Below are 18009 nucleotides of genomic sequence, written 5' to 3' on the forward strand. Positions count from 1 at the left end.
GCTTGAGGCAGAGAACATGTTGTTTTGCTCACTGTTGTATCTTGGTACCTACTACATGGTAGAGTCTCAATATCTAGTGGTTAATGAATAAATACAATTCTTACGGGGCATATAAATTATAGGGGTGGTCTCATGAAAAGATTTGATCATGTGATAGACACGTTAATTTAATTATTTCATTTTATATTTTATTACAATAGAATTCAATAAATGAGTATGTTATGGTGATTTAAAAAACAAGAATGTAATGGATTGAGTTATGTCCACCAAAACTCACTGAAGCTTGAATTGTGCCCCCCAAGTTTCATGTATTAGAAACTTGGCCCCCACTGTGACTGTTAAGAGGGTGGGAAATCCTATTATGGTAATTGAAAGGGGGAGCCCTGAAGAGGTGATTGGATTATAGGACCATGTAGTAGTGAATGGATTAAAAATGGTGGTCAGGGGCACAGTTCTGAGGGCTTTAAAAGAAGAGAGAGTCTGTCTTTCTGTTCTCTCTGCTTCCACCATCTTGCAATATGAGACCCCTGGGTCACTGTCGCCATCACCAGCTGGACTTTGGACTTATCAGCCTCAGAAACTGTAAGCATAAATTTCATCGTCTTTATAAATTACCCAGTTCCAAGTATTTTGTTATAAGCCATGGAAACGGACTAATACAAAGACCAAAAAATTCGAAGCACTGGAAGACAAGTTGAGGAAATCTAGAAAGTAGAAAAAAAGAAAAACGGCAAAGAGGAAAAAAGAAAAACGATGAGAGAGACAGAAACTATCAATCCAGGGATCCAATATCTGAGTAACAGGCATTTCATAATGACCAAAGAAAGGAAATGGAGGAGAGGAAATTATTGAAGTAAAATACATTCATTTGGTAGATGTTATCGACACAAGTGCTTGCTATGTGTTAGGTGCTATTCTAGGAATCAGGACTCAGCCATGAACAAGACAGAGTTCCTCAACGAGTATGGTTTGTATCTGTTGGGAGATGCAGACAAGACCAAGAAAGACCATACAACACGACCCGTGAGGTGGTGACAAGGGCTGCTAACTCAGAGAGTGGTCGGGGAAGCCTCTCTGAAGGGGTGACGTGTGGGTAGAGGCCCAAGTGAACTGACAGGACAAGCTACGTGACGATCTTGGGGAAAACAGCTCCATGCAGTCGGAACATGGAATGCACGCCTGTCTGAGGAAAGGGGACCTATGGCAGGATGTCAAAAAATGTCACATGTACCACTGTCCTGGAGGATTTTGAAGTATAAGAGGCAACGAAGATAGACAAAACCTGGTTAAAAAAAAGAAGAAATTCTTGGAAAAATTTAAATTTGTTCAAAAAGATAAATTATAGAATACTATTTAAGGCCTTACTGAATAATATTTACATTGTCATAATAATATAAACAATGGATGATGGTCAACCCTTACAAATAACAGATAGACAAGCACAGGAGACTGACTTAATTTTGGTTATGGAACACAATGTAAATCTTCCGTTTCTTATGAAAATGAGAGGTCAGGAGATAATGTCTCAGGTGATGAATCAAAAAATAAATGACTACTTTATGGTGATTTAAAAAACAAGACCAAAAACAATTCGAAGCACTAGAAGACAAGCACATTATACAAAGTTACAAAGACGAATGATAGAAGAACTAAAAATACTGATATCACTAAACTGGGAGGTGAGAGCATTAAGTTAAATCCTCACCACCATGATTATCCAGTCTACCTTGTGTCTATGAGCACAGATCATTAAATCAGGAGATAAAAACCTGAACTTACTCAACTGAGTGATATAAAGACACCTATTACAAGAAATGGCTGCAAGTAAAGAAGCAGCTGTCTCCAAAGCCAATAGAGGTGGCATAGGAAACAGTAGCTTTTTAAATCACTTGCTTCAGTTATTTTGACCAAAATTTCCAAATTTCATTTTACAAAATTCCTTTGATACAAATGTAATTTACATGTACACCCCCCCCCCCAACTTTTCCTTCAGGAAATTCTCTAATGAGAAGAGCAAGGCCACCTCCCATATTAGTTTCAGGAGCAGGTCCTTCATGTTTCAGGTTCTGACACACTAGATGAAGGAGGAGATAAGTTTAGAAGTTTAACTCTAGCTTTACAACAAGTGAATTAACGGCGATTGATCACCGTTAATCAACAAGTGAATTAACGGCGTTGATCACAAAATGGCGAATGTTCTGATGAGGTATGACAAGGTGCTATCGTACATGTGCTCAGGAATTCTTATTCTGAGAAAGCTGGCTGAAGCCAGCACTTGATGTCCTGACTGCTCCAAGGTGACATCAGCACCAGAACTGTCCAGGTGTGCTCAGTGATGAGGCATTTAAGAAGAAAGGGGCAAACAACTTCTGCCGGAAAACAGTTACGGTTATGCTGAAACCCACGCAGTAGAAAAGGGTGGATAAGCCGGTGCCTCACCTCGCCACGCCACCATAATCCAAACCCTCCTCTCCACGGAATTTCACCATTAGTCGTTTTTTCAAGTCTTTAGGTCGCATCTTCATTATCTGGCGATAAGACTCCTATATAGCAAAATTAGTTTCAGAAAGAACATTTCTTATTGTTAAAGTTATAAAAAGATGAAAGATTATTGATAATGGAACCTGATTAAAAAAAAAAACATTCATTCAAATGTAAGTTTACTTGGCATCTACTACATTCCAGAATGTTTATTTGGCATCTCGTATATTCCATCATCTTTTCACCCTCAGAGACAACAAAAACACAATGCCAGGTAACTCCAAACCTAGAGGAAACACGTTTATCTGTTTGCAGCACAATCCCTAAGGATTTAAGGACAAATGTCCTCACTAGAGTTGATTTTCTCTATATAAATTAATTTCAGTGTACCCTATAAACAACTTATGTGTTTTAACCAAAATGAAGAAGTCATTAGAGAGTCTGAATGTTAAAAGAATTCTGAACCTGTTTTTATATCTAAAGTGAAAAATCACACATGATTTCCCACTGGATCAAAAAACAAAAAAGGGTTTAAGTAAGACATAAAGTAGCTTACTCAAAGCATAGAAAACGTGGTCAGCCAATATTCCCTCGGATTTATCATTTTAAGTGGAAGTGGCTAAATGCTTGTAGATATCTTCAGTGATAAGGCACTTAAGAATCTTTTCATGCTTTAAATTTAATGCTGTTCAAAACTCTACCATCCCAAGAGGAAAGGGGATATTGAGTGGAAATGATCTGGAAGCAAAATGTAAATAATTCAGCTCTTACTATACCTGGCAGCCATTAAAGACTGCTCTGTGGGCAAAATTGGGCACTTAAGCCAACATGCACCTCCAGCGCTGCTGTGCCTAGCATCAGGTACAGCCCCGGGCACTTCTCAGCGCCCTTCACTGTGGAGAGGCTCTAGTTCTCTGCTGGTCTCTTTAGATAGTTTCTGACAATGTCTCCACAAAGGAGAGCAGGACATGGTCCAAACACAGTGGAAACTACCTTATAGTCATCTTTCTTGAGAAAATATCCCTGCCTGTTTAGGGACCCTGATCCTGCAGGGGAGGTGCATGAGGGATAGAACCCTTCCCAGGAACCATCTGCTCTTCCTATTTCCAGAGAAAACAACAGGGTGGCCACATGGCCACTAAGCTTCTCTAAGAAGAAAGTGCCATTAGATGCAATGCCATGCAAAGAGTCAGCAGAGGGGATGACTGATTCTGAGGCAAATGCACAGACTAAGGAATAGATAATCTGCATAATTCAGATAGGGGATTTCCAGTATTATTTAGTATTAGTTTCTGTACAAATCTCTAGGTTTTCACCTGGTTTTTAACTAGGTGAAATAAAATCTCTATTTTTTAAACTTTTACCATGGAAGGAACTACATACATACAGTTCCCTCTCTCTACACAGGCCTTGTTCCTGATAAACCTTGCATTTCGTTTAGTAATAAAATCAATACCTGAAATACCAGACAGAAAGAAGAGCTCACAGAAATGCAGAAATTGCCCCCAGAGCAGTTCATTTAAAACAGCCCCCTTTAAAACAAACGGCAGGTGATTTCTTTGGCTGATCTGCCTTATTTGTTTCTGAACAGGGCTGAATAGTCGCCGCCTGACTGCCGGTTGCACTGACTACTATACCTCAAATATTTCTTCTCTGGATACTTCGATGCGGCAATGACCAGCTTGGGGTTGCTGAAGTGACAGTTCGTGTCTGAGCACTTTTAGTTTCTGGACTAAATCTCGTTCATATCTCTGGGCAGGAAGCTCCTCGTCTTCCACAGAGGCTTCGCTGGGCACCGGCAGCGGCTGGCTGGGTTCCTTTAGTTGGCACTGGTGACTTGAGGGGAAAAGAAGTGGCGCAGTTACTCTAGGAGCCACAGTAAGGCTACCATGAGCCACACCCCACACCCTGAGAGGAGAGGTCAATACCCACCACTTCAGGGGCAATGTTTCTCTCTGATGACATCACTATGTACCTAGATGTGTAAAAATTGCTGATGGCCACCATTAACCTAAATATAGGTCTAGGGCACAAGAAAAGAGACACCCCAGTTCTAAGCAACCACTTATCTCGTACATTATAACTACACATAAAAACAGAAATTGCAGTCATTTATCACACACCTGTTACATACATATGACAATGACCGATGCACTACTTGATGTGCCTTGGCAGTCAGAATGAAATGAGTGGATGGAAAATATTTTTAAAAGGAGATAACAGTGAAGGGAGGTAATATGCACAAGAGCAAATAACTGGAGTGAAATCTAGCGGTAACCATTCCTCATATTTATCACCAAGAGATTTCTAAGCCCACTCATTAAGAACAAACTTTGGGTAAAATAAAAGGACTAGGATGAACAAAGTGGCATTTGTCTTTGTTCAAGTTTTGCCAGTAGTGTCAGCTGTCAGAAGAGCTTTGTGGGATATTTTGTTCTGAGAACACAAAAAACCCGGAACACTGGCTGTGGTATCCAAGATCATTCCCAGTTCTAAGTTATTTAGGAATGATGGGCACAGGAAAAAGCCTGGCCCTTCCTGAGCGGGCTGCGCAGGCACGAGGGAAAAGCCTCACTTCCCTGCTTCTCACTCGAGGGGCCATCAGTGCTGCATGCCAACGCTTCATCAGTGAAGCTCCCTGATGCTATCATCTCCGTGCATTTTATTTAGGCTGCAAGAAAAGGGCAGCCACAACATATGGCTTCAGAACTGTTCACGGCTAATTTCAGATATTAAGGTATGGAGTTTTCCTCCAAATATTTGTCATATTTTGCTTATGCTTATTATTGTCCAACAAACAATGCAGTACATAAATTGAGAAAAATATTAGTACAAACAATACATTAAAGTATAAATGGAAGAGGTCAACAAAGAGGTTTTAAAAAGTCTTACTTCATGATGTGGTGTAACCTTGGGTCTGTAAACTGGGTTGTTCGGTTATTATGATCTACAAAATATATTCTCCCAGAAACTGTACTTCTGACTTCCCAACCTGGTGGCAGTGGTCCAAGTTCATCACAATTCACACTGTTAAGGTCTCTACCAAAATGGAAGATACAGAGAGGTTTGTCCAACTGGGTATGTAGGAAGAAGACCAAAGCTTCAGCGACAGGAGCCACAGAGGTTCCTTATCAAGGTGTCTGTGTCCCGGTTCTGCTAAGATGTACAGTCATGGTGCTACTTACGCCAAACTCCCAATGAGTCCAGGCCTCTTTGCTGCAAAAAGCAGCAACATCCAACAGATAAAAATGGAACTTTCAGAGCTTACAACCATGATAAGGAACAGGGTCTACCCAGGGAATCTCATTTCTTATATGAAAGAGGGACAAAATAAGAAGAAGTTTCTGAATGCTGTCAGAAAACTATCTGAATTCACAGGTTAAATTAAATGCTCAAGGTCAGGAAGGTGTCTTCATTGGAAAGCTCCCAGAGAGCACCAAGTTTTTCAAGGCTGAGGGAGATATATTAACATGCATTCAAAAAATTGCGATACTGAGCAGCTGCACAAGGACGAGGCATTCTCATTTTCAAGTTGGCTTTTAGTTAAGCAAGTGTTTTTAATTCTAAGCTCTTGATTAATTATTTCAATACAATTCAGTCAAGTGGGAGCACAGCATTACTGACCAAGATGCTTTTCTAATTAACACAAAAGGCTGTCATTTCTTACAGTGGGTACTAAAGAGACACCTCATTCATTTGCAGGTAATATTTCCATTCTAATTGTAGATACTGAATTGCAAATTCAACATAGACTTGGAAAATCAAAGACAGGAAGCTTATTCTCAGATGAAACAAATTATGAATAAAAAGAAAATGAGCATTACTAAAAATTTTATTAGGAAGTAATGCTATTCTTAAAAAAAGAAAAGAAAAAAATGGCAAAGCAAAGAAAAAAAGAAACTTAACTCCGTTACAGGGTGGGGTGGGGGTCTCTCTGACCTGGGCTCAGATGTATGGCCTTGTAGAAGGAATTCGTATAGAAAAGCTTCATCTCCCCCAGGAATGGTCCCCAAGGGACTGAGGCAATAGGGACAGTAAAGTAGAAGAGAGAAAGGGTAACAGAGTCTTTATATTTCCTTTTTAACTTTTTATTATGGAAAATTTTAAGCATATAAAAAAGTAGAGAGAGACCATGATAAACTACTACATAACCAGCTTCAACAATTATTGACTCATGGTCAACCTTGTTTCAAATGTGCCCCTATTCACTCCCCAACCCCAATTTGTTTGAAGCAAATCCCAGACATCATATCATTTCATTCATCAATATCTTAAGTTTAAAATGAGAACAACACATTATGAAGTGTACTGGCTTTCCAAGTAAACTGCTGGAAAAACATTTGGATGGTGTGCGTTTTAGAAAACCTACCTTGGTATCCTGGGGTCATGCCACGTGCTAACTCCCGTCTGTGTGTGCAAAAAGTAAACTTGCCCCTGTACTGTTGTTCTTTGTTCTGCACAAGAAATTAGGGGATACAGTTATATAAATTCAATTCCGAGGAGAGTTTTCAACCAATCCTCTAGTTATCTTCACACAGATTATAAGCTTTTTTTCCCGACGTTCTTTAAAATCACAGAGAAAAGGTGTTAAAGGGCCATGGTTAGCTTCTGCCTGACTCCAAGTCACAGCCCTGTAGGAACGTCTGGGCATATCTTACTTTCTTTTGTGACTCCTACAGAGGAGTGCTCACTTACTGAGCCATGCGCTAGATGGGACACCTTGATGTACGTGTGTCTTCTCAGGACTGACCTTACTTTCACCTCTGTTATCTCCATATGCTCTTACTTCTGGTACTATCTGCCACATGTGAATTATATTTCCTCTTCTTCTGGGTCTTCCCCCTGTTGTTCTCATTTGTTGTCGAATGATCCCTTCTTCTCACCCTTACCCCATGCTGCTCCTTCCATGCTCAATCACAGAGCGCTACAAATACCCTCATCTAGCCTATACGTCATCTTGGTTCTCTTTGGTATTAATGTGCCTAAAGTTTTCATATGATTTTTAAAAAGAAAGATTGAAGCAACTGCTGACAATTCATGATTAGCAAGACTTATCACCATCTTTTTCCCGTTACTTGTCTTTACACCGCCAAAACCATCAAATGGCACAGCCATGTAAACATCAGCCATTAAGGCATGTAGAAGTTACTAAAGAGGTTTAAAAAATAAAGCTCTCTGAAACGCTGCATATAACAGTTTCGATGGCAGGGTGAACTCTCTCACCATAGCCTTCAGGCAGCTCCGGCGACTGGTGGCCATGGGGTCGGTTCTGAGGCGTCTGTAGTGAACCGCGGACCTCAGGATTTCGAAGTCGCTGCGCCTGAATTCTTTGATCCTGACTTGGGGATTCCACAAACCTGCAGTTGCCTCCACCAGCAGCAGCACCAGTACTATCTGTGTAAGGGGCGGGTTCCTCCATGAAGCAGCTGAGGGGCCTTCCAGGCCCCGAGTCTTCATACACCGTTCTGGAGAGGAGAAGAGCAAGCAGGCATTGGAACCCCATGGTAGAGCCATGAGACTAGCACCTGAAAACTCCAGGCGATGCTGTCACATGTGCTCATTCTGCTTTCCTTTAACAATTTAGTGTTCCAGGTGCTTAGTTTTATAAAATTCATCATATCCCATTTAAATAGAAAGACAAACAGACTTGAGAGGAACAGGTGGCCAAACGGAGACATATCTAAAGTGTCACCAAGGCTACCGTACAGTTTCATGCTAGGGTACAGCTGAACGATTGGAAAAAACTAACCTTGCACAATAAGGAGCTCGTGAAATGACATTCTTTTTTTTTTTTTTTTTTTTTTTTAAATTTAAAGTCAAATCCAAATACTTGATTTTCCTTGTCACATAAAATACCACAATGACTTTAGGTACTTTTTAAACATAAATCTTCACTTCCTAAGCAATTTTGAAGACAATTTACCTTAACAGGCTATTTTCTCTATAAACAAGTACATTTTAAAAACTACTTATATAAAGTTCAATCCCTGTACCTGCCAGCCACCAAAAAAACCCGAAACAAACAAAACCCCCCAAAACTACTTATATTGAAAAATTTCAAATACATACACAAATCGAAAGACTAGTACAAGAGACCCCCCTGTACCCATCACCCAGCTACAACAATGACCATCCTGTGGCTGCTCTTCCAATTCCTCCCCTCTACTGCGTTATTTTGAAACCAATCCCAACATTTTATCATCTCATCCTTAAATATTTCAGCATATCTTTTAGCTCTAAAAGATAAGGATTTTTCCCCATTATCACAGCTAAGAAAATGTACATTGATTTTTTTAAAAAACCATCAAACACTAGTCAATGTTCATATTTCTCCAATTGTTTCATAAATCAGGATCCAAACAAAGTCCACACACTGCATTTAGTAGCTATGTCTCTTAAGTCTCTTTAGTCTCTTTTATTTTATTTTATTATTATTATTTTTTTTAAAGATGACCAGTAAGGGGATCTTAACCCTTGACTTGGTGTTGTCAGCACCACGCTCACCCAGTGAGCTAACCAGCCATCCCTATATGGGATCCGAACCCGTGGCCTTGGTGTTATCAGCACCACACTCTCCCGAGTGAGCCACGGGCCGGCCCTCTTTAGTCTCTTTTATTATTAACTTGTAGGTTCTCCTTTCTTCCTTTTTATTCATTTATTTTTCTTGCAGGGTACTTGTTGAAAACACTGGGTTGTCTGTCCTATAGAGTGCCCCATTCTGGATATTGCTTACTGCATTCCCTTGGGGCTGTGTGACACATTCCTCATTCCCTGTATTTCCAAGAGGTATGTTAATATAGATCATCTCTCTCTTGTGATGTTGTCAGCAACTATTAGTGATTGTTGCTTAGGTCCATTAATTCATGGGGGTTTGTCAGATTGTGATAATGACCAATGATTTTTTAGGTTTTTTGTTTGTTAATTTGTTTTAGTTTGGGGGGTTTTTTTTCCCCCAAGTGTCATTAAATATTCATGTATTTTTAACAGATTTGATGTGCTTTGATTCATTGCAGTTATAATTCTTACTGATGCTCAAACTGCCCCGTCTTTGGCCAGTGGGAGTCTCTTTAAGTTGGATCCTGAGTCTTTTGGGTACAACCCCAATATTCTTTACAGCTTCCTTTAGAGACAAGTAAACTAGATCAGTTCTATCTCAAAGTCCTTGCATGCACCTCAAGCATTCAGCACAGTGACGTAGGCAGAAGGACAGTTTCACATAGGCTGAGAGCCTAAGGCAGCAGAGACCTCAGCACGTATCACCACAGTTATACGTACCCTTCATTTTCTAACAGTCCTCTGCAGTCTACCACAGACCCTCCAGTGCCTATTCTGTCTCGTGTCTGTAAACTGACTAAAACAGAAAAGAATAGCTTGCATTAAAATCCAGTAGTATTTTATACAATTGTAACATAGTGAGCCACTGCAAATTTATGATTTATGTACAATATCATAAAAAAGTGAGGCATACGTACATACATACGCACATATATCTCTATGCTTTCAAATATGAAGCACTTTACTCCAATAGCTGAAAACCACCACATACCACTTGGAATATTTCTTGTAAACATGGGGCAGAAAAGGGGGATCTGTTTCTCATGGTCTCCATAAAAATAACAAGATGCAATATTCAGTTCATCTAAGTTACCTTATTTAAGAAGATTTTGATTTATGTTTAGTAAGGACACAGAGAGCGCTTTCAGTATCTGCAAAGTCTAGATTAATCTAAGTGTTTACTCTCTATCTCCACTATGAACAACAAAGACACTTAAAAAGTTGTTCTCAGTTGTTCTTCCCCTGGCACAAGGAAAAGAAGAAAATGCAAACAGAAAGCATTTTGTGAGAGCTTTCAGGATGTATACCCACTGTTTGTCTCAGGTCAAGCCTTCATAAGACAATACCTAAAAAGATTTGGGGTCATAAAATTACTCTGCTGTCTGCTGAAATACCATTGTCTTTGATTCCTTGCCATGCATACAGTCAACATTTGAGTTAACCTAAAATACTAATAAAAATGGGGTGGTTAACAGGATGAGCAACTTAAAGATAAGTCATTTCCAACAGAATGCCTGTAGTCAACACTTTGTAATTAGGACATTTTCATTTTTCATTCTAAATAATGCAAACCTTAGACTCTATAAATCATATTACATGGAATTCTTCACAAATCATCTTTGCTTTTTACAAACAATGGGTCTTCCAGAAAAAGTGATTTCCCAATTCTTGCATATGTGGCCACCAATCTTATCATCTACATAATGACAAATTAATTGTCCATTAATATGATGATTAAAATTACATTTAAAATTATAACCCTAAATCTTTCTGTACCTGGGTTATAACTCAACTTTAAATGTCAGGATGAAGGGAATTAGATAAAATAATAAAAACCACACAGGACAAAACTTTCTAGTACTGAAGAGATGACCCATGTATGTGGTTTGTCCTTTGAAGTATGTTACCATCATCAGTGCCTACATGGATTTCTCAGTGATGAAGAGTTGAATGTTACGTTCTGTAAAAGCATCTCTTTATACAGACGAGAAAGTTCTTACCCACTATTTGGCCACGAACTGCATCAGTATCTGAGGGATTTAGTTTGCATAGATCCAAACGCTGGTCTGCAAACAAACAATTCAAAACTTAACCCAAGGAATGTTAACTAGAGAGGAAGGCAGGAATTCTGTATTCAGCATTCAAAAGAAAAAAAAAAAAAGATGCCTCATAATCTTCCTTCAGTTGCATTAAGAAGCAGAAAAGCACTTGGTTCTTACATCCAGTATCTTTTAATCTGCTGATGGCATTGGAGAGCAGCCGCACACAGCCCAGGAAGCCAGCTCCCTGTTTCTTGTGAATTTTCTTGTGGTTCCACACGCTGATGGTTATAGAATCAGTTTTCCCAACATATCTAAAAAGAACATGCAAAATCATTCTTAACTGTATTTCTGAATTACGATATCTCATTCAGATTTTATCTGATTGACTTAAGGAGCCTTTTAAAATAATATTGGCTCTACATTTCACATATAACAGGCATTCAATAAATACACATCTGCTAACTTCAATGGGCTGAGAAAAAGGACTACAATGAGTTATGTAAGAAGCACATGACAATAATAATCTTATAACGGATTTTATAACGGATATTTTAGGACAATGACATGATTAATAAATTCCCATCAATTTGGATTAATATAGAATATTACTTTGCAAAAAGGGACTACTTATAAGCTCATAGATCCATTCAAAGTACACAAAAGGATACTAACCAAGACATTAAACCCCCACTTACTCTCAGTGCAAGTCAAACATAGAAAGTAACTTTTAGGACAAGAATTGATAAACACTTTCCAAGCCACTTATGGAACCACAGTATAATTGAAACTGAGTCTAAGAATATAATTACTAAAAGCCCCACCCAAATATAGTATAACTTGTATTAATAAAAAAATAGTCATTTAGTATTACTTTGATTAAAATTTCTTAGCAGGGACATGGAAACATGGGTGCATATAAAATAGTGATCTTTAAAGTACAATCCATTTTTTGAATGAATATAAGAAATTATCTGCTATACATTCAATCATGCAAAACTATATTTTCTCTTGCAGAAAATATATTTGTACTAAAAAGCAAAATTTAAAAAAATAAACAGTAATATATACACATAATAATGAATTTTTAAAGTAAAAACTTCAACTAGGTTTAGGGTTTTCCTGAGAAACAGTAGCATGTAGGGTACATGGATTATGGCCTTTTTCTGCTAAGATGACCAGGAGATTGACAAGTTTGAGGAGCATGCTTATGAACCAAACCATAAAAAGCTATGAAAATGCCAAATGCAAGACCTTCCAAGTACATGAATTCTAAAATTAGGCAATATAGATTCATTTGGCTAATCACTTTTGTTATCAATAAAAAGTTAGTAATCCTTTTTTTTTTTTTTTTTAACTTAAATGCTCCCCTTAAAAGCTAGATATCTACCTTCCTGCCACTCCCCAAATGGCTTATAGAATGTTCAACTTACAGATCATAGTGTTGGTTCCACTTTGGGTCCAGCGTGTTTTTCACAGTGTCGGTTGAGTGGCACTGCCCAGACCCATCCACAACAATCTTTGCAAAGGGGTCAGGGAGTCCTAGAGGAGAAAGGACAGCCACACCTAGATGAGATTACAGATCTATCATCGTGATACAGAACACAGTCTTTTCAGGCTAAAGGGTACTTCAAGATCATCTAATTTGGGAAAGAAAATTATCATTGTACATTTTATGCTCTAATGTAAGGTTAGTTTCAATGGCAAAATAAGTTTATTCGATTTAGCTTTTTAAGAGAGACAACCCAGTATGCCTCCAAATAGGCTTAAATTCAAATTTCCATTCCTGATGAGCACTAAGTGGGACTAATTAAATGGAGGAAAAGGTATCTGAAATAAACTGCATTTATACTTTCCAAGAAATGTCCAGAAATCTTGTTTACCGATCTTAGCCAATGTTATTTATGGAAGCGAGAGTTCACCAAGTCTTAATTCAGTAAATCGCTGCATGCTAGAGTATGAATCTGAGAGGTTCATTAGATCAGACAAATGTCAAGGTAAGAGGTTTTGGAGACAGAGCTGCAGGCGAGCCATCACTCTGGAGTTTCCTAGCCACTTGTATAGTGCCTTTGAGCCTAAGTTTCTTAATTTTTAAAGTGTGAATAATACCACTTAAGAACTGAGCAGCATTCTTGTGAGGATCAGAAAGTGTGTGAAGAACTGAATGCTGAAGGCACCTACTTTATAGTAAGTGAATTTCTTACGTTAATAAGTGACTCCTTCCTTTAGAAAAAGATTATTTATTTTTATACTTGCTTTCATTACAAGGCTTTTAAAGTGTGATTTAATTTATGAAATTTGATTATCAATTTTACTCAAACCCAGCTATTTTATAGAAAAATATCCTATTTGTATTTAAGCTGAGAGCACGTCAGCCAGTGGAAAGCAATACACTAATGGGTGGGGAGGCAGAGAAAGCAGGGTGTGGCTGGAATGGGGAATGAGAGAGCTCCAAATGAAGTTTGTCAAACCATGGTTTCTTTTTAGTAAAGGGCAAGACTTTCAGGAGAATATGCCTAGTGTTTTTTTAAAAGTTTAAAATTTCGGAAATTCATGAATAATATTAATACTACAAGAGAGCAAAACTGGGTGTTTACTTACTGAAGAAGTCTTTTTTGGCAAGGTTCTTGGCACATAATACTAAAAACAAATACACAAAAATGATGAGGGTTAGCATTCATGTACAAGATTTCCACCATAGTTAGACTCTATTTGCAATGAAAAAAAAAAAAACGGTTCTAAAAATTACCTTCGCTGAGAAGTTATCTTTCAAATTTAGTATCACATTAAACAAAAAACCAACAACTATCTAAAAAGCATTATCTCCTCAAATTGGGGATCAACTACAACAAATACAAAATCCTTTTGTTTACACTTAAAATCTTGCTTGGAACATACAGATAGATTTACTGATATACTCTTACACTTCATAGGATCACATAAAGACCAATTCAAATAAAGACCTGAAGTATTTACCTTTATATCTACTGCTAACAACAACCAAAGGAGCTATGCATTTTTGATATTCAGATAAATAATACAATTTTGTAACTGTAAACTTTGGTATGTTGGAGAATAGAAAGCAAGGGGACGGTAGTAGAAAATACAAGGCCATTATCAGGGTGTTGTGAAAAACAAATGACAAAGTGCATGTTAGGAATTTGGCACAGTGTTGGCATATAGAAAGAATGCAATTAATGCTATTGTCGTTATTATTTTAATATTGAGGTGGTATCAATTACTGTTAAGAAATGTTGTCAGCAGACCTGCTACACATTGAAAGTGCTACACAACAAGAATGCACTATTAGTACTTTGCTCTTTTGAGTGCTTCACAGATTTTACTAATTTTTAAGAATGTAATGTTTTATTAAGGACTTATAAATATATTATTTTACAAAAAATATGTTCATATAATATATACTGCTCTGCAAACTTTTCACTTAGTATTTTTTTTTTTTTTTTTTACATAACAGCATTATCAAGATTTAATTCACATACCACACAATTCACCCACTTGAAATGTATAACTCAGTGACTTAGTATATTCACAGGTTGGACAACTATCACCACAATCAATTTCAGAACATTTTCATCACCCCAAAAGACACACTACACCCATTAGCAATCACTTCTCATTTACCCTCAAACTCCCCAGTTCTAGGCAACCACTAATCTAGTTTCTGTCTCTGAGGATTTGCCTATTCTGGACATTTTATATAAATGGTACCATGTAAAATGTGGTCTCTTATGACCGGCTTCTTTCACTTAGCATAATGTTCTCAAGGTTCACCCAGGTTGTAGCATGAATTAGTACTTCATTCTTTTTTATAACTGAGTAATCTTCCACTGTGTGGATAGACGACATTTTCTTTTTCTGTTTATGGGTTGATGGACATTTGGGTTGTTTCCACTTTTTGGCTGTTATGAATAATCATGTACAGGTTGTTAAGTAGGCATATGCTTTATTCCTCTTCGTTATAAACCTATGAGTATAATTGCTGGGTGTCAAGGTAAGTTTATATGTAACATTTTGAGGAACTGCCAGACTGTTTTCCATAGCATCTGCAGCATTTTTTATTTTCAACAGCAGCATATGAGGCTTCCAGGTTCTCCTCGTCCTTATTAACTCTTCTTACTGTCTGTCCCTGTGTTTTTGTATCTCTGTGGTTTTGATTTGCATATTTCTCTGATGATTAACGACTGAGCATTTTTTTCGTGCACTTATTAGCTATTTTGGAAAATTTCTTTTCCGATCTTTTCTCCATTTTTAAATTGGATTATTTGTCTTTTTATTATTGAGTTGTGAGAATTCTTCAAATATTCTAAATACCGTTATCAGACATATGAGGTACTTCAAAAAGTTCATGGAAAAATCAAATTGAAAGATAATACAAATCTTTCCATGAACTTTTTGAGGTATACTCGTATGATTTCTAAATATTTTCTCCCATTCTGTGGGTTGCCTTTTTACGTTCTTGATAGTATCCCTTGAAGCCCCAAAGTTTTTAATTCTAATGAAGTCCAATTTATCTATTTTCTTTGGTTGCTTGTGCTTTGGGTATGATAGCTAAAAGGCTTTACCTAACCCAATGTTTTGAAGATTTACTGCCATATTTTCTTCTAAAAGTTTTATATTTTTAGTTTTTAAATATATATTTTGGTCTCTAATTCATTTTGAGTTAATTTATACACACACACACACACACACATATTTATTTTCTCTCTATATATGTATATATAAAAATGTTGTGAAGAGGTTCCTTTGCAGGTGGATATCTGATTGTCTTAGTACCATTTGTTGAAAAGTCTATTCTTTCCCATTGACTTGTCTTGGCACCCTTGTTAAAATCAATTCACTGTAAATGTGAGAGCTTATCTGGGGTCTTTCAATTTTATCCCACTTATCTATATGTCTCTTCTTATGCTATGACTACACTATCTGATTACCATAGCTTTGCACTAAGTTTTGAAATCAGGAAGCATGAATCTTCCAACGTTTTTTTTCCCAAGAGTTTTTGGCTATTATGGATCTGTTGAATTTCCATATGAATTTTAGAAACAGCTGTCAATTTTGCAGCAAAAGACAGACTGAATTTGATAAGGATTGCATTAATCTATAGGTGAATTTGGGGAGCACTGCCATCTTAACAATATGGAATCTTCTAATCCGTGGACGTGAGATGTTCTTCCACTTATTTAGATCTTCTTTAAATTCTTTCATACAAAATGCTTATGAATACAGGCACACACATTTACCAAAACTAGTTAAATACCATGTGCTTGAGCAAAACTAAAACTAAAGTTTTGATTATATCCTCAGGGCATTTCTAATACAGACATCATCAGAAGTTATTAATTCACAGAGCTGATTGAATTCCTTATGATGATACATTTCACGCCCAAATTAGTATTGACTAAATTATCTATAGTTTCTGATGATGAATTACTCATTTTCTTTGGAAATATAAAATTTCAAAGTAAGACATAACGAATTTAATTAAAATTTTATCTTTTGCTTTTTATCATGACAGGCAAGAATGAATGTATATATGTGATTATTATGATTTCACTTTAGCTCTCCAGAGACGTTCAGAGTGCCTGAGGTTATCTACAAAGAATATAATATGGCATAACTAAGTTTTCTCATTCCTACTGCCTACTGTATACAGATAATGCATCTTAATTCCTTCACCACAAGCGATTTCCTTACTCTCCAATATGTACACAACCACATATTCTGCATTAAAATATTTATTCAGTAATACTGCACTACAGTGAGAATAAGAGCAAAAAATGTGTAATGTTAAAAAAGGAAAATTCAATTGCTAAACTTGAACTGGGCAGAATATGTACAAAAAGAACTAAGATGAGCAGTGAAGTTCCAGGCCATTGCTCCACCTGCAAATTAATCTAGCATTTCTCTGGTGCATCTCATGGAACAAGAGAAAATCATGGACTGACTTAACAAATCCCCTCTATCGTGTAGATTAATCTCCTGTGATCATCTGGAGTATATGAAGAATTGCCACTGAGGCAGTAGGGGGATATGAGCTCAAATTTTATGTCAAAGTATGTCATTAATTTATGCCTGAATACTGAAGAAAACATCTGTAGACTTTCAAAAAAATAAATTTAAAAAAATTAAATTAATTAATTAACTTCGTTTTGTAGTTTTCAGAAGATAAGTTTTGCACTCCTATGAAATGTATACCTATTTTATTTTTTTGATGCTATTGCAAATGGAATTGTTTTTTAGATTTAGTTTTCAGATTGCTCATTGATAATGTACAGAAATATAACTGATTTTTGTATATTCATCCTATATCTTGCAACCTTGCTGAACTCATTTATTAGCTTTGATACTTTTTTTGTGCATTCCTTTGAATTTTCTACATATAAGATCATGTCATCTGCAAATAGTTCTCCTTCTTCCTTACCAATCTTGATGCCTTTTATTCCCTTTTCTTGCCTAATTGTCCAGTACCTTCAGTACAATATTGAATACAAGTGGTAGTAATCCTTGTCTTGTTCCTGATCTAAGAAGGAAAGCATTCAGTCTTTCAACCTTGAGTATGATATCAGCTGTGGGTTTTTCACAGATGCCCTTTATTAGGTTGAGGAAGCTTCCTTCTTTCTAGTTTTAAGTGTTTTTATGATGAAGTGGTATTAGATTTTGTCAAATACTTTTTCTGCATCTATTGAGATGCTCATTTGGTATTTGTCTTTTATTTATTGATACGGTGTACTGCATATTAATTGATGTTCCAATGTTAAAACAACCCTGCATTCTAAGATACATTCCACTTGGTCATAGTGCATAATCTTTTTAATATGCTGCAGTAATCAATTTGCCAGTATTTTGCTGAGGGACTTTATGTCTATATTCATAAGGGATATTGGTCTGTAGTTTTGCTTTCCTTTGTTGTTTTTGT

The 18009-nt window shown here is 37.0% G+C and overlaps 1 protein-coding gene across 2 annotated transcripts in view; it reads right to left on the reverse strand.

The window, feature by feature from the left end:
• The window catches only part of SMURF1 (SMAD specific E3 ubiquitin protein ligase 1), a 104939-nt gene that overhangs the window by 12086 nt on the left and 74844 nt on the right, over nt 1–18009 (reverse strand). For both annotated transcript variants that reach the window (XM_063088898.1, XM_063088897.1), the window contains exons 2-11: nt 13677–13715; nt 12509–12617; nt 11256–11389; nt 11037–11102; nt 9757–9832; nt 7705–7946; nt 6851–6935; nt 5374–5520; nt 4119–4317; nt 2440–2543 (exon numbers count right to left, since the gene is read on the reverse strand). In XM_063088898.1, coding sequence (XP_062944968.1) covers nt 2440–2543; nt 4119–4317; nt 5374–5520; nt 6851–6935; nt 7705–7946; nt 9757–9832; nt 11037–11102; nt 11256–11389; nt 12509–12617; nt 13677–13715 — 1201 coding nt within the window. The remainder of the gene's footprint in view (nt 1–2439; nt 2544–4118; nt 4318–5373; nt 5521–6850; nt 6936–7704; nt 7947–9756; nt 9833–11036; nt 11103–11255; nt 11390–12508; nt 12618–13676; nt 13716–18009) is intronic.

This window comes from Cynocephalus volans, chromosome 3, assembly GCF_027409185.1.
Source record: "Cynocephalus volans isolate mCynVol1 chromosome 3, mCynVol1.pri, whole genome shotgun sequence".
NCBI classification, from domain to species: Eukaryota; Metazoa; Chordata; class Mammalia; order Dermoptera; family Cynocephalidae; genus Cynocephalus; species Cynocephalus volans.